At 43.1% G+C, this 24407-nt stretch overlaps 2 protein-coding genes across 3 annotated transcripts in view; one reads left to right on the forward strand and one right to left on the reverse strand.

The window, feature by feature from the left end:
- The first annotated feature begins 415 nt into the window (after window positions 1-415).
- On the forward strand, window positions 416-23401 carry mto1 (mitochondrial tRNA translation optimization 1). 2 transcript variants are annotated; one of them, XM_055921439.1, is made up of 13 exons: window positions 416-569; window positions 1641-1854; window positions 1989-2188; window positions 2550-2667; window positions 12227-12525; window positions 12801-12913; window positions 13007-13197; window positions 13840-13970; window positions 14416-14620; window positions 15143-15314; window positions 17215-17324; window positions 17521-17678; window positions 23228-23401. In XM_055921439.1, exons 2-13 carry the CDS (start codon window positions 1659-1661, stop codon window positions 23399-23401), a joined length of 2067 nt encoding a protein of 688 aa, XP_055777414.1. In that variant the 5' UTR covers window positions 416-569; window positions 1641-1658. The 2 variants fall into 2 exon arrangements, with proteins under 2 accessions (XP_055777414.1, XP_055777404.1); XM_055921429.1 differs by lacking the exon at window positions 416-569 and adding an exon at window positions 939-1110.
- The window catches only part of LOC129854417 (tectonic-3-like), a 31322-nt gene continuing 24701 nt past the window's right edge, over window positions 17787-24407 (reverse strand). Inside the window, exon 14 of the mRNA XM_055921454.1 lies at window positions 17787-23847. Within this exon, the coding sequence (XP_055777429.1) occupies window positions 23593-23847 (255 nt within the window). The 3' untranslated portion in view covers window positions 17787-23592. The remainder of the gene's footprint in view (window positions 23848-24407) is intronic.

The following is a 24407-nucleotide window of genomic DNA, read 5'->3' on the forward strand; positions in this document are numbered from 1 at the left end:
TTTAGATGCGATCACCATATAAGTTCAAATATGAAAAAGCCTGGGAGGAGAGATGACTAGAAACGATTCGGTTGGCCGTTTTATGTGTGGATTAATTGTCGGAGTAGAGGACCTTGTGCATTTCAGGTAAAATAACAACTCAATGTTTATATCCCAGGACAAATTAGCTAGCAACAGCAAGCTAACGTTAGCTAAATATGACAAATTAGCTAGCAAGTCCAAGCTAACTAGCTAAATTGCCATATAATGCTTTAATGCTTTTTGACCTGTCCCAAAATTAATGTCATTGGTTCAGAGTTTATTTTGATATTTTAACCTGCGTGTCATGATCGCGTTTGGTGTAGGGGGTCAAAATACATTTATGCACAATAGCCACGATGGCTCAGTGTGCAGCCGGTTTGGGTTCCGTGTTAGCCCTAGGCAACGCAGACGCTCGTTGGCACGCAGAGCAGTGTGTGTGCAATATGGAATAACAGATTTCTAGCGTGTAAGCTACTGTAACTGGGGAGAAAGTGTAGTTCGTCAACTGGAGGCATACACAGTGTATCGATCTGTGCAAATCTGCAACAGTAAGTATATATTTTTTTATTTGAAAGATTATTATTCATTGATATTGTAACGACCCTCTGGGTTTATAAGCGCGGATATCGACTCTGCCGCACGAGCATGCTTTTGCGGCACAGTCGATATCGCGCCGGACACTTTCTCCCCAATATGAAAGATAAGGGCCATATGTTCTGAAAACCTTTTGGCAAGTGATGCTTATTGACGTTTCCAAACGTTAAAACCAGCACCAGAATTGTAGTTCACATGGCTAGTTGTGGTTAATCGCTGAAGTGTTTTCGAGAGCTAAACTAGGCCTACAGTACCGACATCATCATCATCAAACATAACTGTGCCACATATTTAGTGCGCATATACACCCTATATTACGGTTACGGGCACTGACGGCAAACAATGGCGGCCCCCGGTGGGAACGATTAGATTAATGTTTTGTAATACCTATTTTCACAGCAATTTACCTATTGTTCTGATACCTCTGCAATATTGAAAACTGTTTCGTGACCAGTAAAACGGATCACATTGTTAATTCTGATATGAGTGCAGTTGGTAAGTGGAAATGGCTAACGTTAGCTATTCAGAACCAGAATTGAGTTTTGTAACGTTAGTTGAGGTCGGATGAGATAAGAGATGAAGCCCGGATGAGATAGAGCAAGTCTACGTTGAGATCAATACATCTTATTCAAATACTCTTGCTTTTTCGAAAATGCAGGCATCTAAGTTTTTTGTCAAATCAAGATCACATTTTATTTGTCACATGCTTAGTAAACAACAGGCTTAGACTAACAGTCAAACGCTTACTTGCGGGCCGGGAACCTTCCCAACAATGTAGAAAGGATTTTTTGTTTAGAAATAATAACACGAGTAAAGATAACTTGGCTATATACACGGGGTACCAGTACCAAGTCGATGTCCAGGTGTATGAGGTAGATTTAGTTAGGATAGTCTTGGAGGTAGTGCCACATTGTCGTTCTAACATGTTTCATTTGATCATATTTACTGATCTATTTTCAACAAGTAAAGTAATGTCAAATGTTGATTATCTGCACAACCTAACTCTCCTTCTCTTACTTTGATAGTTGTCATGAAACTTTGACATGTTGGCACAGAAACTGCACCTGCTCCGACACAACGTCCTGTCATTTGTATCCTCTCGGACTGGCAGTGACCTCACCAGGCTCCAGTATGATGTCATCGTAGTGGGGGGAGGACATGCTGGGACTGAGGCGGCGGCCGCAGCAGCCAGATTGGGAGCAGAGACCCTCCTCATTACCCAGAAGGTCATGACTATCGGTGAGAGAGAGGAAGAGCCTCCTGTTATTTACTTGTGGGATCAGTAGGAATAGAGCAGTGTTTCTCTGAACCACCCACCCACTCACACTCCCTCCCTCTCTCTCTCGCACCCTTCTCCTCTCGTTGTACCTCAGGGGCCCTCTCCTGTAACCCCTCTCTGGGGGGCGTGGGGAAGGGCCAGCTGGTGAGGGAGGTGGATGCTCTGGACGGTCTGTGTGGGCGAGCAGGCGACTGGGCCGGGGTCCACTTCTCCATCCTAAACCGCAGCAAAGGGCCCGCTGTGTGGGGCCCCCGGGCACAGCTGGACCGGGAACGCTACCGCCAATTCATCCAGGTACCTACCACTCAGCACAGCCAGGATCACAGCCAGTTCATTTAATTGAATTGTTTAAATAGGAATCAGACAAGTTGTTTACATAAAGTCCTGTGTCGGCTTAGTTGATAAGAGTGTGGCACTAGCAATGCCAAGTTTGTGGGTTTAATTCCTGCATGTATCACTTAAAAATAAATGTATGCACTCACTGTACTGTAAGTCCCTTTAGATAAAATCGTCTACCATGTGGCAGATAAAAGAGCACATATTGGCTCCAAATCCATTTGGCAGTGATACTCTTTTTAATTGACCATCTATCTCAAGAAAATCTGTCTATCTATAAAATGATTAATGCTTTAATCCTCTCCTGACTCCTCTGCAGTCAGAATTGCTGTCCACTCCCAGGCTGACAGTGTTGGAGGGCTCAGTGGCTGAGTTGCTGGTGTCACAACCCAACCCAGAGGAGCCTGGACACCACAGAGTCACTGGGATAAGACTGGGTAGGAAAGACTGACAGACTGATAGACTGACTCTCTCACACAAACACACACACACACACACACACACTACACATTCAAACACTACACTCTCTACACTCAAACACTACACTACACTCTCTCATATCTGGTACTAGTGTTTTCCTGTTGAATCTTTGACCATTCCCCCACAGCGTCATGCTGTCATCTGTTTATGTCTTCTCTCGCTCTTAAACACACACTCCTCTCTCTCAAACACACCTCTCTCGCTCTCTGTCAATTTTAATTAAATTCAAAGGGCTTTATTGGCATGGGAAGCAAGTGGAATAGATAATAAACAAAAGTGAAATAAACAATCTGAAATGAACCTGAGAAGATTAAACTCAAAAAAGTTTCAAAAGAATAGTGATATTTCAAATGTTATATTACTGGCTATGTATAGTGTTGTAACAATGTGCAAGTACAAATGGGAAAATAAATATAGTTTTTATTTACTGTTAGATTCTAATGAACCTATTGAAACTCACTGACAATTAGTAAAGCTCAAACCAAGTTTATTCACCCATTGGGTTATACAGCTGCATAAGACACAGACATGGTTCCAACAGTGGTAGTGTGTATATACAGTTGAAGTCTGAAGTTTACATACACCTTAGCCAAATACATTTAAGAAAAACATTTTCACAATTCCTGACATTTAATCCAAGTACAAAATTCCTGTATTAGGTCAGTTAGGATCACCACTTTATTTTAAGAATGTGAAATGTCAGAATAATAGTAGAGCGATTTATTTCAGCTTTTATTTCTTTCATCACATTCCCAGTGGGTCAGAAGTTTACATACACTCAATTAGTATTTGGTAGCATTGCCTTTAAATTGTTTCATTTGGGTCAAATGTTTCAGGTAGCCGTCCACAAGCTTCCCACAATAAGTTGGGTGAATTTTGGCCCATTCCTCCTGACAGAGCTGGTGTAACTGAGTCAGATTTGTAGGCCTCCTTGCTCGCACACGCATTTTCAGTTCTGCCCACAAATTTGCTATAGGATTGAGGTCAGGGCTTTGTGATGGCCACTCCAATACCTTGACTTTGTTGTACTTAAGCCATTTTGCCACAGCCTTGGAAGTGTGCTTGGGGCCATTGTCCATTTGGAAGACCCATTTGCGACCAAGCTTTAACTTCCTGACTGATGTCTTGAGATGTTGCTTCAATATATCCACATAATTTTTCTCCCTCATGATGCCATCTATTTTGTGAATTGCACCAGTCCCTCCTGCAGCAAAGCACCCCCACAACATGATGCTGCCACCCCCGTGCTTCACGGTTGGGATGGTGTTCTTCAGCTTGCAAGCGTCCCCCTTTTTCCTCCAAACATAACAATGGTCATTATGTCCAAACAGTTATATTTTTGTTTGATCAGACCAGAGAACATTTCTCCAAAACGTACGATCTTTATCCCCATGTGCAGTTGCAAAACGTAGTCTGGCTTTTTTTCTGGCAGTTTTGGAGCAGTGGCTTTTTCCTTGCTGAGCGGCCTTTCATGTTATGTCGATGTTTTACTGTGGATATAGATACTTTTGTACCGGTTTCCTCCAGCATCTTCACAAGGTCCTTTGCTGCTGTTCTGGGATTGATTTGCACTTTTCGCACCAAAGTACGTTCATTTCTAGGAGACGCGTCTTCTTCTTGAGCGGTATGGCAGCTGCGAGGTCCTATGGTGTTTATACTTGTGTACTATTGTTTGTACAGATGAACGTGGTACCTTCAGGCGTTTGGAAATTGCTCCCAAGGATGAACCAGACTTGTGGAGGTCTACAATTTGAATTCTGAGGTCTTGGCTGATTTCTTTTGATTTTCCCATGATGTCAAGCAAAGAGGCACTGAGTTTGAAGGTAGGCCTTGAAATACATCCACAGGTACACCTCCAATTGACTCAAATTATGTAAATTAGCCTATCAGAAGCTTCTAAAGCCATGACATCATTTTCTGTAATTTTACAAGCTGTTTAAAGGCACAGTCAACTTAGTGTATGTAAACTTCTGACCCACTGGAATTGTTATAAAGTGAATTATAAAGTGAAATAATCTGTCTGTAAACAATTGTTGGAAAAATTACTTGTGTCATGCACAAAGTAGATGTCCTAACCGACTTGCCAAAACTATAGTTTGTTAACAAGAAATGTGTGCAGTGATTGAAAAACGAGTTTTAATGACTCCAACCTAAGTATGTAAACTTTCGACTTCAACTGTATACCCCAATTAGGGTGACGTTCCCTCCTCTCTAAACATAACTTCCTGCCTAATAATAAAGATGTAAAGTGATGCAGGCAACAAACTGTTCCTTCTCCCTTAATGTGACCTGACCTTTGCCCCCCATTCCTCACTAAACCACATCTCTCCATCAGTGCCTACCAACATGTGATTGCCTTTCCTTTACTCAGTACATTCCAAGCTTAATTACCTTCATCATATGCATTCCTTCTACAGATAACCATTTACTTCGAGTGTAGATACCAGACTATGGCACTCAATATTTCAATATATAGTCTTCACTGATTGCCCTTTTCTTGTGGCAACAGGTGACATATTCCACATACGTTTTTCCAGCTGCAGATTATGATCGATAATGTCAAAAGCCACACAGAAGTCTAACAAAACAGCTCCCACAATCTTTTTATTAAACAGTTTTTACAGTCATTTTCTGACTTCAAATAATATTTTTGCAGGATTCTCTTTGAGAATGATTTTGTCGACGATTGTATCTCCGCCGGGCTTAGAATTAGTAGCTGGAATAAGCAATTTCATAAATGTGTCAAGTGCAGCGTTTGCTTGTTCCTCATTACACATCACAGACCAGCAAATATTATTTATATCATCAACATAATAATCACTACAAAACTTATTGTATGACCTCTTATACACTATATTAGGCCCAGGCTTTGGAACTTTGGTTTTCCTAGATATGGCTACTATATTGTGATCACTACATCCTATGGATTTGGATACTGCTTTAAAGCAAATTTCTGCAGCGTTATTAAATATGTGATCAATACATATTGATGATTTCATTCCTGTGCTATTTGTAACTACCATGGTTGGTTGACTGACAACCTGACTCAGGTTGCAGGCACTGGTATAAGTTTGATGTTTTTTCTTGATTGGGCAGCTTGGTGAAAGCCAGTCAATATTTAAATCACCCAGAAAATATACTTCTTTGTTGATATGACATACATTATCAAGCATTTCACACATATTATCCAGATACTGTCTTGGTGGTCTATAGCAGCTTCCCACAAGACTGGGCTTTAGGTGAGGTAGATGAACCTGTAGCCAAACAGTATTTAACATGAGATCCTCTCTAAGCTTTACAGGAATGTGGTTCTGAATATAGACCGCAACACCACCCCCGTTGGCATTTCTGTATTTTCGGTAGATGTAATAGCCATGTATGTTAAACATGTATTGTAAATGTTTATCAGCACAGCATTATGACAGCATTTTCTAAACTGCAGAGGGGGTATTATCATCAAAGGTATTATCTAAGTGCGTTTCAGAGAGAGTCAGTATATGAATGTAGTCTGTTTAACCTTGTTTCTTAGACTACATATGTTAATATGGGCAATTTTTTAGCACTTTTCTGGGTTGCTTTATTGTTTTGAATGCTTTACTGGGAAGCTTATCAGAAGTAGACTTGCTTATGTTATTTATATTGGAGCTGATGGTGCACGGTGAGCTGCACACAGTGGACTTCCTACTAGGGCACACCGCCTCAGTGTTAACAGTGTAACTCTGGTTCATAGGCACATGATTACTGCATACAATAGCTGTAGAATCAACAGAGGTATTCAGGGCAGTTAGGGGGACAAATTAAGTTACTTACAATGTGCCTTCCAACGTCCCTGGGATAATGTACATTTGACGCAGCATTATGACAAGTTATTGTCACAATGGTAGGGATAAACTGAGCTGGTCTTGGGTCATTGAGAAGTCTTAACGCAGCCTTGAAATGCATCCAGGAGCCAAGATGATTTGGATGGACTCCGTTATTCCTGTAGAGTATCTTCTGTTTCCAGAAGGAGTCATAGTTATCTATAAAAGTGATTCCAACAATGCTACAGTAATCTTTTAACCAGATGTGTAATGCCAGTTGTCTGTTGAATCTTTCACACCTGTGGCCCAACGATGGTACCGGACCTGAAATGATTGACCGCTTTTTGGAATCTTTCAATGCTAGAATCAGTTCTTTAAAATACATTTTCAGAAGTTGCGAGCTAGCCCTCCCGATGTCGTTTGACCCCACGTGGACTACGACAGCGTCAGCTCCCGGCATCTGTCGTAGAATGGTCAGAAGCAGCCTTGTAATGTCCTGTACTCGTGCTCCTGGGTAGCACAGGGTTTTTGCACTTAAACCGAGATGTTTCTCACCATAGGGCTGCCGATGATGACAAGTAGTGAAACAGCCGGGGAGGTCCGGCCGTTCTTTCTCCTCGAGTGGTTTACAAGACCCCTTGAGGACTAAAGGTCGGTGGGGCCCGATGGACCAGAGCCGGTTGTAGTATATGTGGTAGAGACCCCCCTGGGCTGGAGACAGTGTAGAGGATGAAGGAATCTCTGGAAGCAGTTGGGCAAAACTGTTGGTCAGCAGGATGGGATCCCCCAAAGCCATTTCAGCCCCATTCACCAAAGACCGCTGCCTTGCGCTAGGCTTACGGTGTGTGACGTGCCTCACATGGGATGCAGGATCGATAACAGTGGCATCCACCAGCTCCTCATAAAGCGTCCTTGCTCTTTTATTCTCTGCAGCAATGTTCTTTTTGGACAGCAGTAGCTTCTTCCGTGGTGTCCTCCCATGAACACCATTTTTGTTTAGTGTTTTATGTAAACTCGTCAACAGAGATGTTATCATGTTCCAGAGATTTCTGTAAGTCTTTAGCTGACACTCTGGGATTCTTCTTAACCTCATTGAGCATTTTGCGCTGTGCTCTTGCAGTCATCTTTGCAGGACGGCCACTCTTCGGGAGAGTAGCAACAGTGCTGAACTTTCTCCATTTATAGACAATTTGTCTTACCGTGGACTGATGAACATCAATGCTTTTAAGGATACTTTTGTAACCCTTTCCAGCTTTATGCTGGAAGTCAACAATTCTTAATCCTAGGTCTTCTGAGATCTCTACTCTTTCCTGTGGCTATATTGTCTCACATTCCTACCGCCAGAAGGACCAACTGGAAGGACAACCAGGAAAGTGCATTAAAACATAATTTTATTCATAATTCTGGCTTGTAAAGGTCATGATAGGAAACTTTCCTGATTCAAACATTTCTGCCCGACGTAGAATTCAATGCCATTCAACGACTGGTTTCCAGGCAACCCAGCAGCTTGTGCATTCTTGTAGTTTGTACATCCAGGTACTGAGCACCACAGCATGACTAAACTTTACAGATGTTGTCGACACAAAAATGTAATATTTATTCACAAGCTGATGTTCTATGAACGAGTGGCTGGTACAGTGAGTAACGTTAGCTACCTGTTGACACCCATTCTCAACTGGATGCACCTCGACAGGGACGTACTACATCCTGAAATCGCAATGAATTCTTGATATTGTGGTTTAGTTACAACCAGGAGATATAGATGGCCTTTTTCTACCAGTGAGATGCAGAAACGCTCGTATTTGTGTGTAGTGAGGAAATTCTTGATTTTTATGACACATAACATATTAATGGACATATACAGTGAAAGAGCAGCAGTAAAATGTCCCTTAACAGAACTTTGCCAACCGACTAATAATTAATTATATCAGAATAGAGAGTCTGAAAACAATCATTGTTAAAATATGGAGAGTCCGGGTGCTGGTAAACAGCAACACGTGAAGACATGTTTTCTCGGTGCTCCGATCCAGGGCGAACAATTTACTATTAATACTTGACCAACACCTCCCCCACCGTGTTAATTTTGTAATATTTAATTTGGAATCAAACCCAATTTACTAATCTGGCATTTTTTTCAGACCCCCCCCCCTTTTAATTGTAAAATGTCGAGACAACAACGGCCGTGGGCCACAAAGGAGTAGGCCTCTGCTGAAGCCTCAGGCTCGCCTGACACGGACTCTGATCCCCCCCAACATAGCCATGGTAATGGCGGCTATCATTCAATCTGAACAGACTGCGCTGGCTGAGGTGGAGTCATTATCCACTGACCTATCCGCACAAATAGCTATCCTCGCCAACGAGGTCAACATAAAGATCAACTCCGTTAAAGAAGACTTGACGAGACACGACACCCGTCTGAATAGCCTGGGTGGCGGCGCAAATATTTATTCAGACAAAAAGGTTTTAAATGATCTGGTAATGCCAATATGGAATACTATCAAACGCTTCTCAAAGATGCTCTCTGGTGGTCACACTAGCAGTGACTTGAAGTAACAGAAGAAATGGCTGAGAATTAAATGACATGCCACAGAATGCTGCAGCAGCACGCATGGTGTGCCGCAGTATGACGCAACTTTTAAAGGAGGAACCACTGTACATCCACAGGAGGACAGGCGACATAATACTAACTAGCTATTGTGGGCTCATACTGTAACCCTGCACTAGTCGCGCTGACGCGACCAAGGACCAACTAGTGAATTCATATCTTGATTAGAAGCTTGCCTCCACCCTGCTGCCCAAAAAATGACAATTATTCATCCACGCAGGGTACACACTACCGTTCAAAAGTTTGGGGTCACTTAGAAATGTTCTTGTTTTTGAAAGAAAAGCACTTTTTTTTTCTCCATTACAATAACATCAAATTGATCAGAAATACAGTGTAGACATTTAATGTTGTAAATGACTATTGTAGTTGGAAACAGCTTTTTTTTTTATTGTTATGGAATATTCTACATGGGCATGTTAGCTAATCCAAATGTATCATTAGAAAACCCTTTTGGAATTATGTTAGCACAGCTGAAAACTGTTGTGCTGATTTAAAGAAGCAATAAAAGTGTCCTTCTTTAGACTAGTTGGAGCATCAGGATTTGTGGGTTCGATTACAGGCTCAAAATGGCTAGAAACAAAGAACTTTCTTCTGAAACTCGTCAGTCTATTCTTTTTCTAAGAAATGAAGGCTTTTCCATGCGAGAAATTGCCAAGAAACTGAAGATCTCGTACAACTCTGTGTACTACTCCCTTCACAGAACAGAAACAGACACCACACGAGTTCTCAACTGGCAGCTTCATTAAATAGTACCCGCAGTCCCAATGTTTGTTGTGACATACGTGTACAATGAAATCCTTCCTAGTCAGAAACTGCCACAGACACTTACCCAGGCGACTATTTTGGTTTTGCTTTAAAAAGACGAATCCCCTAGACTGTGGCTCATACCGCCCTATAATTATTTTGTGCTGCAATTATAAAATTCTCACTTAGGTCCTCTCGTGCCGTTTAGAGACAGTGATGCCTAATAATTAACTGACCAAACCAGATTTATCTCAGTTAGGCAATCTTTCTATAATTATATTTAATGTTCTTTATTCTGCCCACTTAGAGGTTGTCATCTCTCTTGATGCTGAAAAGGCTTTCAACCGGGTTGAGTGGGAATATCTATTTACAGTACTGGAGAGATTTGGATTTGGCCTGTCATTCCTTTCCTGGATTAAGATTTTGTACTCGTCCCCAGTGGCTTCTGTTTGCACCAACAATGTTACCTCCAGCTACTTCCCTCTCCACAGGGGGGGGCCAGGCAGGGTTGCTGTTTATCCCCTTTCCTATTTGATATGACTATTGAGCATCTTGCTATAACATAACTCACAAGTTGTCCTTATATGCAGACAATCTTCTTTTATACTCTTGGACATGCTACAAGGTTTTGGCACATTCTCTGGTTATAAGTTAAACCTAACAAAAGTGTGCTCCTCCCCATTAATCAGTTAGCAGAAGGCATTGGGAATGCCAACTTCCCATTTAAGGTGGAGCATTAGGTCTTTACTTATTTGGTGATAAAGGTCACACACTCATTTAAGGCTCTGTTTAAATATAACTTCAAAACACTCCTGGAGCGCACTAAGCAGGATTTCATAAGGTGGTCGTCTCTTCCCATTTCATTAACAGGTCGCATTAATTCTGGTAAGATGACTGTACTACCTTGTGTAGCAGGCTCAATGAGGTGTGGTTTCCACGTCACCAAGTTCAATAACAAAACACGCACACGAGCATAACTAGAATACAAATGGGCAATTTATTAGGGAGATTGGCACAGTGTGGGAAAGGGGGGAATTCAGCAACCAGTCCACAATCCGTTCTCATTGCCCGTTCTGTTCTCCAGGGGCAGGAAGTCCATATAAGGCTCGGTTAGGTACACTGTGCATGGCTCCCGACAAAAGTTAGACTTAACCTGGTCCCCATTAATACAATACGTGGAGAGCCTGCCTTTTACTTAGTGTAATTTGCGTAGTTTGGTAAGCAGTCATGTCTGTTCTAGTGGCCATTTGTGCTGATAATAATTTTTATATAATGTTTTTTTCCCATTGTTTTTGTTTCTATTACTGTTTGTTTCTTTCCTATTTAACTTAATTTTATAGATGCCTTGGTGGGTGGGTGGTGTGGAGGGAGGGAGGGTATGGATGGGAGAATGAGGGCTTGGGGTTGTACTGCTTTTGTTGTTATATCTGAAAATCTATAAAGTTTATTTTTTTTAATAAATAAAAAATATGGAGAGTCAGATGGGGGCATAAACACTGAGTGTACAAAACATTAGGAAGACCTTCCTAATATTGAGTTCCACACCTTTTGCCCTCAGAACAGCCACAATTCTTTGGGCCATGGACTCTACAAGATGTCGAAAGCGTTCCACAGGGATGCTGGCCCATGTTGACTCCAATGCTTCCCACAGTTGACCAAATGTCCTTTGGGTGGTGGACCATTCTTGATGCACACGGGAAACTGTTTAACCTGAAACCTAGCAGCATTGCAGTTCTTGACACACTCACACCGGTGCGCCTGACACCTACTACACCCTTCACCCTCTGAATGGCACACATACACAATCCATGTCTCAAGACTTAAAAATCCTTCTTTAACCTGTCTCCTCCCCTTCATCTACACTTAAAGTGGATTTTACAGGTGACCTCAATAAGGGATCACAGCTTTCACCTGGATTTACCTGGTCAGTCTATGTCATGGAAAGTTCCTAATGTTTTATACACTCAGTGTACATTGCACACATATCAATGTCTCAATCTGAGTTGCCTTTTTAAAAATTTTCTATGTATTATTTATTTTCTCCCTGCTGTGATATAATTTGAAAGATCTTATTTAAACCATCTTATAATCCCTCCTGAGTCTCAGCCACAATTTACATGTGGATGTTTCACTGAAGATACAGTAAACTCCCTGTCATTTTTTGGAGAGGATGTTTGTAAATCTATTCGACTCCCTGTCTCTAGAAGTATAATAATGTCTACATACAGTATTTACAAAGTCTAGGTCTTGGATTTTCACACCAAAGGTTGAAGAGCACAAACCCTGAATATTATAGCAGCTTATACTTAAGGATGCTATGTTTCAAATGTTCCTTTAGGACATGTTCTCTCTATTCTCGCCTCTTAGTGGATGGAAGCCACCCCATCTTGTCCAGCTCAGTGGTACTTACCACCGGCACTTTCCTGTCCGGCTCCCTCTTCATGGGCCAAACCACCTCTCCCGGGGGGAGGATGGGGGACGCCCAATCATGTGCCGGACTTTCATACACACTGAAAGAGACATTGGGGTTGAGGGTGGGTCGGCTGAGGACTGGCACACCCCCTCGGATAGTGAAGGAGTCCGTAGATCTGTCCTTGGCTCAGCTCCAAGCCCCGGACAAACAGCCCACTCCCTTCAGTTTTCTCAACACGCACACCCACTGCAAGGTAAAAACTCCAAAGAAAGACTACAACTGCCAATATGCCAACATAAAACATTACACCCGGCAAATATTGTTTTTGGGTTAATTCGAAGGTAAAGATGTACTGCTGCACATTTGCAATATTGAATTTGACTCTTTGCACTTAATTGGATTTCAGGTATTTCTAAATCTTATTCTTTAAAAACCACTGGTCTAGACAAAATTATAAACAAAATGTTGCGTAATACACCTTAAATTCTCTAGAAACTGGCTGTGATGCTAACATGCTATGCCCTGTAGCCAGAAGAGCAGCTCCCCTGCTACCTGATCCACACCACACCTGGAGTGGAGAGAGTGGTCAGGGAGAGTGTCCACCTCAACTGTCACATACAGCAGGACGCCAAAGGTCCCAGGTACATGCAGACAGAGACACACACTCACCCACACACACAGTAAACTGTGTACACATTACTTTACACACTGAATTCTGTCTTTCCTCCTCTTAGATACTGTCCCTCCATCGAGTCGCGAGTGCTGCGGTTTCCGGGGCGACGGCACCAGGTGTGGCTGGAGCCGGAAGGTTTGACCTCTGACCTGTTGTACCCCCAGGGCCTGTCCATGACCATGCCCCCTGACGTGCAGCTCCGCCTCCTTAGGGAGATCCCCGCCTTGCACCGAGCCGAGATCCGCACTCCTGGTATGCAGCCCTAAATACAGACACCCCTCTGGGTCCCAATAATCTGTCCTTTCTCCTGAAGTGTGCACTTATTCACTTCCAATGAGTGAGTGAGAAGAGTGCAGGCAGAAAAATGGTATGCAGAATCTCAGGTCAACCTATCCCGTACCCCGTGACCGTTTATGCACCTTCCTAGATCTGAAAGAATTGGATGGGCGTTAACAATATAGTAATAGCTCCACCTTGCTAGCCTTCTTGTATGCTAAGTAGGATTTTTGCCATTTTACTTACACCCATCAAGTTCTTTCAAGTCTGAGGAGGAATCCAGAAGTTAACTCTTAACTGCTAAACTTTCGATCAGATTTAAGTGCACCTGTTAGACACAGTTATCATCAAGCTTGATTGACCTAAACATGTTTTAGTTCGCTGCCTACAACTACATTAGCACTCTCCGAGGTGTGTCATTGCGGTTGTTCGAGAGACTACACTATAGTTGGACTGCGCTTAACCACTGATCTACAAATCACCTTCCATCCCAAATAACTACTCATTATTATGTGAAATAACTAAAGTTATGAAGATTAGCGATTCTGCGTCTCACCTTGCTCAAACTGATTTCCTCAAACAAGCCGATTATAACCTCCTCATCTCTCTGGATTCCAGGTTACGGGGTGCAGTATGACTTTGTGTGCCCCACCCAGCTGACTCCGTCTCTGCAGGTGAAGAGCACTCAGGGGCTCTTCCTCGCGGGTCAAATCAACGGCACCACGGGCTACGAGGAAGCAGCCGCACAAGTAGGGGTTAAATCTGTTCTAATCTGGGACACCTGGGTCCCAGATTCCTATTGGGCAAGTATAGGTAGTCCCTGTTTTAGTCTGTTTTCTGCCATTTGGTGCCTAGTAAACACGACCCAGGTGTGTGGACTCTCTGGCCAAGAAACAGTGACATTAATTGTTCACTTTACTATCAGAAAAGAAAACCAGCAGCACTCTTGGACTGAAGGCTGGTAGCAGAATAGCCATTTTACATGTTTACCATTTTGGTCATTTAGCAGACGTGCTCATCCAAAGCGACTAACGGTACAGCGTGTGCATACATTTTTTGTATGATCACTGTGGGACTTAAACTCTCAACCTTGGCAATGCTACCAGCCGTTTGCCACACTTTTTAACCAACTGACCCACCACAGGACCCTACAATATATGCTACAACAAACCCATTTCTCTCCTCTCTCTCCAGGGCTTGTGGGCGGGGGTGAATGCAGGTCGGACGGCCCTCTCCCTGCCCCCCATGGCACTGTCTCGTACCCAGAGCTACATCGGGGTGCTGATCGATGACTTGGTGGGCCGAGGGGTGACAGAACCTTACCGCATGTTCACTAGCCGCGCCGAGTTCAGAACCTACCTCAGGCCCGACAATGCAGACCTGCGTCTCACCCCCAGAGGTATCATAATGTGTGTGTCTGACAGTACCCAACTACTGGGTGCACTTGTTTTGGCTTACATAGGGCCCCGGGTGGGTGGAGTTTGCATATTTTAGACCATTCCATTGGCCCCAAAAGGAAATCTCCACCCACCCGGGTCACAGGGCAAGCTAAAACAAACACACTCCAGTAATGTAGTGATACATGAACAGAGTGTATTATTGGCTGTGTTCAGTTATGAGGTCAAGCATGAGTCACTGACAGGAAATCCAGCAGCTTGGAGCTTAATATTGTTAACAAAGTGCACACTGTCATTGGCTGCATAGGTTTATAAGATAAGAAAATGACTACTGTCATTAGGCAACTGGAGGAATTTTAAGACACATTGCATCTCTGGCCATGTTCGACTGATCACAGACTGAGCAATCTTACTGATACAAATAATGGTCAGTCTGCAGTCACCAACTGCAATGTAGTAAATCTCAAAATTCCATGTCAGACTTTGTGGATTAATAATATTTGACCTTTGACCCGGTCTGCAAGGGTTTGAGGAAGTGGGCTGCGTGACTTTGCAGCGATACAAGAAAGCAGTAAGTGTGAGGGACGGCCTCCAGGAAGCCCTGATGGCCCTGCAGTCCGTGGCTCTATCCTCCACCCGCTGGAGAGAGAAGCTGGGCAACATCAGCCTGAGTGAGAACAAGAGCACCACCTTAAAGTGAGTAGGAAGTGGTGGGTGGTTCAGCATGCATTTACTGGGATGCACTCAGCAGAAAACAATGTGGGACGTTTAGAGAGAAATATACAGTGTATTCAGACCCCTTGACTTTTTCCACATTTTGTTACAGCCTTATTCTAAAATGGATTAAATATATATATTTTCCCCTCATCAAGCTACACACAATACCCAATAATGAAAGCAATAACATCCCAAAAAATGGGGAAAAATACTATTTACATAAGTATTCAGACCCTTTACTCAGTACTATGTTGAAGCACCTTTGGCAGCGATTACAGCATTGAGTCTTCTTGGGTATGACGCTACAAGCTTGACACACTCTATTTGGGGAGTTTCTCCCATTTCTTCTCTGCAGATCCTGTCAAGCTCTGTCAGGTTGGATGTGGAGCGTCGCTGCACAGATATTTTCAGGCTCTGGCTGGGCCACTCGAGGAAATTCAAAGACTTGTCCCGAAGCCACCTGCATTGTCTTGGCTGTGTGTTTAGGGTCGTTGTCCTGTTGGAAAGTGAACCTTTGCCCCAGTCTAAAGTCCTGAGCGCCATGGAGCAGTTTTTCATCAAGGATCTCTCTCTACTGTGCTCCGTTCATCTTTCCCTTGATGCTGACTAGTCTCCCAGTCCCTGCCACTGAAAAATATCCCCACAGCATGATGCTGCCACCACCATGCTTCACCGTAGGTGCCAGGTTTCCTCCAGATGTGACACTTGGCATTCAGGCCAAGAGTTCAATGTTCGTTTCATCAGACCAGAGAATCTTGTTTCTCATTGTCTGAGAGTCCTTTAGGTGCCTTTTGGCAAAATCCAAGTGGGCTGTCATGTGCCTTTCACTGAGGAGTGGCTTCCGTCTGGCCGCTCTGCCATAAAGCCCTGATTGGTGGAGTGCTGCAGAGATGGTTGTCCTTCTGGAAGGTTCTCCCATCTCCTCAGAGTAACTCTAGAGCTCTGTCAGAGTGACCATTGGGTTCTTGGTCACCTCCCTGACCAATGCTCTTCTTCCCCGATTGCTCAGTTTGGCTGGGCGGTCAGCTCTAGGAAGAGTCTTGGTGTTTCCACACTTCTTCCATTTCGGAATGTTGGAGGCCACTGTTCTTGGGGACCTTCAATGCTGCAGACATTTTTTGGTACCCTTCCTCAGATCTGTGCCTCGACACAATCCTGTCTCGGAGCTCTATGGACAATTCCTCCGAACTCATGGCTTGGTTTTTGCTCTGACATGCACAGGTGTGCGCCTTTCCAAATCATGTCCAATCTATTGAATTTACCACAGGTGGAGTCCAAGTTGTAGAAACATCAAGGATGATCAATGGAAACAGGATGCACCTGACCTCAATTTTGAGTCTTATAGAAAAGGATGCAAATACTTATGTAAATAAGGTATTTGCTTTTTAAGTTGTAATAAATCTGCAAAAATTTCTAAACCTGTTTTCGCTTTGTCATTATGGGCTATTGTTTGTAGATTTAGGATTTTTTATTTAGTCCATTTTAGAATAAGATTGTAACGTAACAAATCAAGGGGTCTGAATACTTTCCAAATGCACTGTATGACATGTAGAATAAGAAATCATATCGGCTCTATTCAGGAAATGTCTCTGCAACATTCAACAAGGTTTGCCTACTGAATATAGCCCTGACTTTCTATTGTTCTATGTATGGGAACAGAATCCTTAAAACATCCGTATCTGGTATGTGTACACACACAGGTTGTCAAAAAGATAGTGACCCCTCATTCTGAAACAGACTAACAACACTGCAACCTATGAGAAAGTGAATGCGTCACGTCTTACTACATTTTCAAAATTCCTTTCTATTGTTTTCTCAAGCAGAGGTGTATATAGTCTGTTCATTAACCTTTACTAAACCATTTCTCTTTCTCTTTCAGTGGTTTGGATCTGTTGCAATACAAAGATGTGTCCTTTGAAATGTTGGCCTCGGTCTTCCCAGAGTGCCTTTCACAATATTTTGAGTACTCACAACGACTCAAGATTGAAGGTAACGCCTCTTTTTAAGTCTCAATCAGTCTGCGTCTGAAATGGCAGTCTATTTCCTACATAGTGCTCTACTTTTGTGGCTCTGGTCAAAGGTAGTGCACAATATAGGGAATAGACTCATTTCAGACACGCACTCAGTTTAGTCTGTTTAAACTTTACCTTAAAACGTACTGAACCCTGTGCTTTGTGGCTTTCAGCTGTGTACAGACCCCACTGCGAGAAGCAGAGTCGAGAGATGGAGAGAATACGGAGGGAGGAAAGTCTGTCTCTCCCCTCTGACATGGACTACCTCTCCTTACCAGTGTCCCTCTCTCAGGAGGTCAGAGAGATACTGGACCGAGTCAGGCCCAACACTGTGAGTCTCAGTAAAACTACAACATAAACCACATTTCCATCCACAGTTTATGCGAGTAAAGTCATATTGAAAAAATATATAATTACGACAACTGATGGAAACAGAAAGTTTCGGTAAAATTTTATAAATACCAACAGATAATGTGTTTTGATTGACAAACTGGGCTATTTTCTTTGTCAGTAAAATGAATTATGCTAGAAATGGTGGTGGAAACATATAAAATTGTATTTGTTACATGCGCTGAATACAACAGGTGTTGACCTTACCGTGAAATAGATATTTACGAGCGCTTAACCAACAAAGAGTTAAAAATAAATAAAGTGTGAAATAAACTAAAGGAAAATAGTAACAAAAAATAATAACAAGGCTATATACAATCAGTACCGAGCCAATGTACAGGGGTACGGGTTAGTTGAGGTAATGTGTACACGTAAGTAGGGGTAAAGTGACTATGCATAGATAAGACAGAGTAGGGTGTTGAAAGTGCACTGTGATGAGCTTGATGCTCATTTCCAATAAATATCGAGGGTCTTATTCTGATGACCTGATCAATGCTTGACTGCTGTTTAACAAATAAATATTCTCATTCTTATCCATAATAATCTCATCATGTAGACTAGACTAGACTGCACTGTATCTGCGAGCTGTTGGCTGGAGCACACGTAACAAGACCAGAGGAGATACATTTGCTATTTAACACAACAGATTGTGACAAAACTATCAGCAGTTGAAAATGGGATGGAAACAAATTCGGTACATGAAAACTTAAGCTTTATGTGCATGTAACGGATGTGAAATGGCTAGCTAGTTAGCGGGTACGCGCTAGTAGCATTTCAATCAGTTACGTCACTTGCTCTGAGACTTAAGTAGTGTTGCCCCTTGCTTTGCAAGGGCCGTGGCTTTTGTGGAGCGATGGGTAACGCTGCTTCGTGGGCGACTGTTGTTGATGTGTGCAGAGGGTCCCTGGTTCGCGCCCGTGTCGGGGCGAGGGGACGACGTAAAGTTATACTGTTACATGCACTACGTCATCGCACAGATTTCTATCCGCAATAAGTCTATTTCGTGGGGAAAATTGGCATATTTTCTTTATGGGGTTTTTAGAATATTTTCATAAATCTGTCGCCAATTGGATGGAAACTTAGCTACAGCTAGTAATTTTTTTATGACAAAAAATATATAACTGACCGAGTGTGACGTGCGCCCGTGTCCGGACACTCATACTTGCATCCTAAACAGGTTGTTTGGGTATGCGAAAATAAAAAAAAGTGTGACCCATGTGTTTGACAACAGCTGATAATCAGGTAAGGTGATGGGCTGTACCAAAATGAACAAATGACAATTGTGCATTCAATGAGACATTCTCAGTGTGGGTGAGCCTAGTATTTTGTTACTTGTTGCTTACTGCATACATTTGATCTAAACAATGCATTCTAAATAGTATGTAGTTTTTGTAAGTGGTAAGCAAGACCGATTCCGGACACAGCCTAGGTGTTGTGAGATAGGCCTTATATAATGACATGTTACACTACCACAAAATAGTAAATAGATCTAACACCCTTCATAAGAATCCCAGTGGTTATCCAAATCTTCACCTGCTAAATGAGGTGTCCAAACTCTTAAGACTACAGTGCCAGTCAAGTTTGGACACACCTACTCATTCAAGGGTTTCTTTATTTTTTACAATTTTCTACATTGTAGAATAATAGTGAAGACATCAAAACTATGAGCTCATGTAGTAACCAAAAACAGTGTTAAACAAATCAAAATATACTTTAGATTCTTCAAAGTAGCCACCGTTTGCTTTGCACACACTTGGCATTCTCTCAAACAGCTTCACCTGGAATGCTTTTCCTAACAGTCTTGAAATAGTACCCACATATGCTGAGCACTTGCTGGCTGCTTTTCCTTCACTCTGCAGTCTAACTAATCCCAAACTACCTCAATTGGGTGGAGGTCAGGTCATCTGATGCGGCACTCCTTCACTTGTTCAAATAGCCCTTACATAGCCTGGATGTGTGTTAGGTCATTGTCCTGTTGAAAAACAAATAATACTCCCACTAAAGTGCAAACCAGATTGGATGGTGTATCGCTGCAGAATGCTATGGTGGTTAAGTGTGCCTTAAATTCGAAATTAAATCACAGACAGTGTCACCAGCAAAGCACCCCCACACCATCCTACCACCTCCTCTGTGCTTTACAGTGGGAACCACACATGCAGAGATCATCCGTTCTCCTACTCTGTGTCTCACAACACGGCGGTTGGAACCCAAAATCTCCAATTTGGATTCATCAAACCAAAGGACATATTTCCACCGGTCTAATGTCCATTGCTTGTGTTACTTGGCCCAATCAAGTCTCTTCTTCTTGGTGTAGTGGTTTCTTTGCAGCAATTCGACCATGAAGGCCTGATTCACGAAGTCTCCTCTGAACAGTTGATGTTGAGATGTCTGTTACTACAAATTTTATTTGTCACATGCGCCGAATACAACAGGTGTAGACCTTAGTGAAATGCTTACTTACAAGCCCTTAACCAACAATGCGGTTTTAAGAAAATACCCCTCCCCCCCAAATTGTAATAAGAATAATAAATAATTAAAGAGCAACAGTAAATAACAATAGCGGGGATATATATACAGGGGGTACCGGCACAGAGTCAATGTCAGGATAATCTCGATGGTGCAGCTGTAAAATCTTTTGAGGATCTGAGGAACTATGCCAAATCTTTTCAGTCTCCTGAGGAGGAATAGGTTTTGCCGTGCCCTATTCACGACTGTCTTGGTGTGCTTGGACCATGTTAGTTTGTTGGTGATGTGGACGCCAAGGAGCCAAGGCTCTCAACCTGCTCCACTATAGCCCCATCGATGAGAATGGGGGTGTGCTCGGTCCTCCTTTTCCTGTAGTCCACAATCATCTCATTTGTCTTGATCACGTTGAGGGATAGGTTGTTATCCTGGCACCACACGGTCAGGTCTCTGACCTCATCGTTGTCGGTGATCAGGCCTACCACCGTTGTGTCATCAGCAAACTTAATGATGGTGTTGGAGTTGTGCCTGGCCGTGCAGTCATGAGTGAACAGGGAGTACAGGAGGGGACTGAGCACGCAGCCCTGAGGGGCCCCCGGGTTGAGGATCAGCGTGGTGGATGTGTTGTTACCTACCCTTACCACCTGGGGGCGGCCCGTCAGGAAGTCCAGGATCCAGTTGCAGAGGGAGGTGTTTAGTCCCAAGGTACTTAGCTTAGTGATGAGCTTTGAGGGCACTATGGTGTTGAACGCTGAGCTGTAGTCAATGAATAGCATTCTCACATAGGTGTTCCTTTTGTCCAGGTGGGAAAGGGCAGTGTGGTGTGCAATAGAGATTGCATCATCTGTGGATCTGTTGGTGCGGTATGCAAATTGGAGCAGGTCTAGGGTTTCTGGGATAATGGTGTTGTGTGCCATGACCAGCCTTTCAAAGCATTTCATGGCTACAGACGTGAGTGCTACGGGTCGGTAGTCATCTAGGCAGGTTACCTTAGTCCCTGTGCCCAAGAACACTATGGTGGTCTGCTTGAAACATGTTGGTATTAGACTCAGACAGGGAGAGGTTGAAAATGTCAGTGAAGACACTTCCCAGTTGGTCAGCGCATGCTCGGAGTAATGTCCTGGTAATCCGTCTGGCCCTTGCGGCCTTGTGAATGTTGACCTGTTTAAAGGTCTTACTCACATCGACTGAGGAGAGCGCGATCACACAGTCGTCCGGAACAGCTGATGCTCTCATGTAAGTTTCAGTGTTACTATACTCGAAGCGAGCATAGAAGTTATTTAGCTTGTCTGGTAGGCTCGTGTCACTGGGCAGCTCTCGGCTGTGCTTCACTTTGTAGTCGTAATAGTTTGCAAGACCTGCTACATCCAACGAGTGTCGGAGCACGATTTAATCTTATTCCTGTATTGACGCTTTACCTGTTTGATCATAGCAGGATTTCTTATAAGCTTCCAGGTTAGTCACGCTCCTTGAAAGTGGCAGCGCTACCCTTTCGCTGTAATCCATGGCTTCTGGTTGGGGTATGTACGTACGGTCACTGTGGGGATGACGTCTTCTATGCACTTATTGATAAAGCCAGTGACTGATGTGGTGTACTCGAATGCCATCGGAAGAAAGACGATACATATTCCAGTCTGCTAGCAATACAGTCCTGTAGTTTAGCATCTGCTTCATCTAACTCCTTTTTTTTTTATATAGACTAGTCACTGGTGCTTCCTGCTTTAATTTTTGCTTGTAAGCCGGAATCAGGAGGATAGAATTATGGTCAGATTTGCCAAATGGAGGGCGAGATTTGTACACGTCTGTGTGTGGAGTAAAGGGGTCTAGAATTTTTTTCCCCTCGTTGCACAGTTAACAGGCTGATAGAAATGAGGTAAAACTGATTTAAGTTTCCCTGCATTAAAGTCCCCGGCCACTATGAGCGTTTTCCGGTTTGCTTATGGCGGAATACAGCTCGTGTGGTTTTAGTGCCAGCCTCGGTCTGTGGTGGTATGTAGACAGCTACGAAAAATACAGAATAAAACTCTAGGTAGATAGTGTGGTCATGAGATACTTTGCCTCAGGCGAGTAAAACCTTGAGACTTCCTTAGATATCGTGCACCAGCTGTTTACATAAATCCATCGGCCCCTGCCCCACCAGAGGCTGCTGTCCTGCTGATAGTGTCTAATCCGTCAGCTGTATGTTCTTAATGTCGTCGTTCAGCGAAACGTAGGATATACGTGCTTTCAGTTTGTCCCATTTATTTTCCAGCAAATGAACGGTAGACAAGGGCAGATTAGCCACTCGTCGGCTGATCCTCACAAGGCATCCCGATCTCTTTCCGTGAAACCTACGTTTCCTTTTCCAGTGAATCATGGGGATCTGGGCCAGGTCGGGCCTCCGTAGTATATCCGACTAATTGCAGAACTCCTCGTCCAACTTGAGGTGAGTAATTCCAGTTCTGATGTCCAGAAGCAGCAACAGTATGTACAAAACAAGTTACGAACAACGCTTAAAGACAAACAAAATAGCATGGTTGGTTAAGAGCCGATAAAACGGCAGCCCTACCCTCCGGCGCCAACTCTGAAGCATTTATTTGGGCTGCAATCTGAGGCGCAGTTAACTCTAATGAAATTATCATTTTAAGAAGGCATACCAGGTGACTACCTCATGAAGCTCGTTGAAAGAATGCCAAGCGTGTGCAAAGCTGTCATCCTAGCAAAGGGTGGCTACTTTGAAGAATCTCAAACAAATCTAAATATATTTAACACTTTTTTGGTTACTACATGATTTCATAGTTTGTCTTCACTATTATTCTACAATGTAGAAAATAGTAATAAAGAAAAACCCTGGAATGAGTAGGTGTGTCCAAACTTGACTGGTACTGTATGTGGGCTTATAGCTTTCATCAAGGAACACTGCTTATCTACCAAACGTTGGGCTGCCCTGTGCTTAAATAGTCATGATAATACATTATTTGTAAAATTATTAATGTTGAGCAGATTGATGTTTTTGAGTTTGACACTTGTCTTGTCTTTGTAAATTAGCTGGGCGCTGCTACCCGTCTACCAGGCATGACGCCTGCTGGGATCATCCACCTTCTCAACTATGTCCTCAGGACCGGGCAGAGGAACAGACACACAGAGCACAGAAACCGATTGAGCCAAAAAGAGGGGGAAAAGGGACAGCTGTGTGCAAGCAACATACCGATATCTCAGTGAAATAATGTCTAAGATTATTTTTTTTACAAAAATGAACTATGGTAGTTTAGGAAATCATCACTGTTTAATTTAAAATGACCTGAGATTTCAAACCAAACAATTGTGCCCAATTTCACTAATTTCATCTATTCAGCCTCAAACAGTAACAAAAATACAATATGCAAGCTAAATTGATTATCGAGTGAACATTTCTAGTTCTGTAACAAACATTTGTGAAACCAGCACAACAGTAGTAGTGCAACCAACATTATATCCCATGTGACCTTTTTAAAGTCACTACTGTTGGTGGTGAGAGTCTGTCCATCCAGCTCGCCTGTCCCTCTGGAGAAGAAGTCAAACGGAAATTTCCACTCGGGCTGTGGCGTTCCCCTGGGGGGTTCTGGGTAGACTGTAGTGTCAACAAACATCACTTCCATGGTCACAACAAAAGGCGAGACGAGGGGACACTGAAGAGGAGAAAGACAGTGTGCAGGGGGAAGAAGGTGGTTGAGAGGGAAACAATGGCATTCCAGGTCATTTCTTTTACACAGTGACATGTCTCAGAAGACTGCAGCTATATCATTAATGTGGTTCCAGAGAAGTTCAACACTTCTGGCTGTGAAATCTGCTCAGCACAACTACAGAAAAGATCATATATAATAAGCCCTTGAGGTTTATGCACACGTTATAGGGATAGTTTACCGAAATTACACATGTTTCATTGGTGAACTATCCCTTTAAAATGGCAAAGGAGGTCAGAGGACACCCACCAGTTTAAATTAACAGAGACTAGAGCAGGGGTATTCAAGTCTTACCCTACGAGGACCAGACTACTGCTGGTTTTCTGTTTCTAACGGATAATTAATTGCACCCACCTGGTGTCCCCAGGTCAAAATAAGTCCCTGGGGACTTATGGGGAGGGAAATAAGCAGTGGAACTGGATTCGAGGTCCAGATTTGAATTTGAGGGGATTAGAAGATGTGGAGAGAGCTTAAACTGTTCACCCACTGCAAGAGGAGACATGCTT

The sequence above is a fragment of the Salvelinus fontinalis genome, chromosome 1 (assembly GCF_029448725.1).
Source record: "Salvelinus fontinalis isolate EN_2023a chromosome 1, ASM2944872v1, whole genome shotgun sequence".
Classification (NCBI taxonomy): Eukaryota; Metazoa; Chordata; class Actinopteri; order Salmoniformes; family Salmonidae; genus Salvelinus; species Salvelinus fontinalis.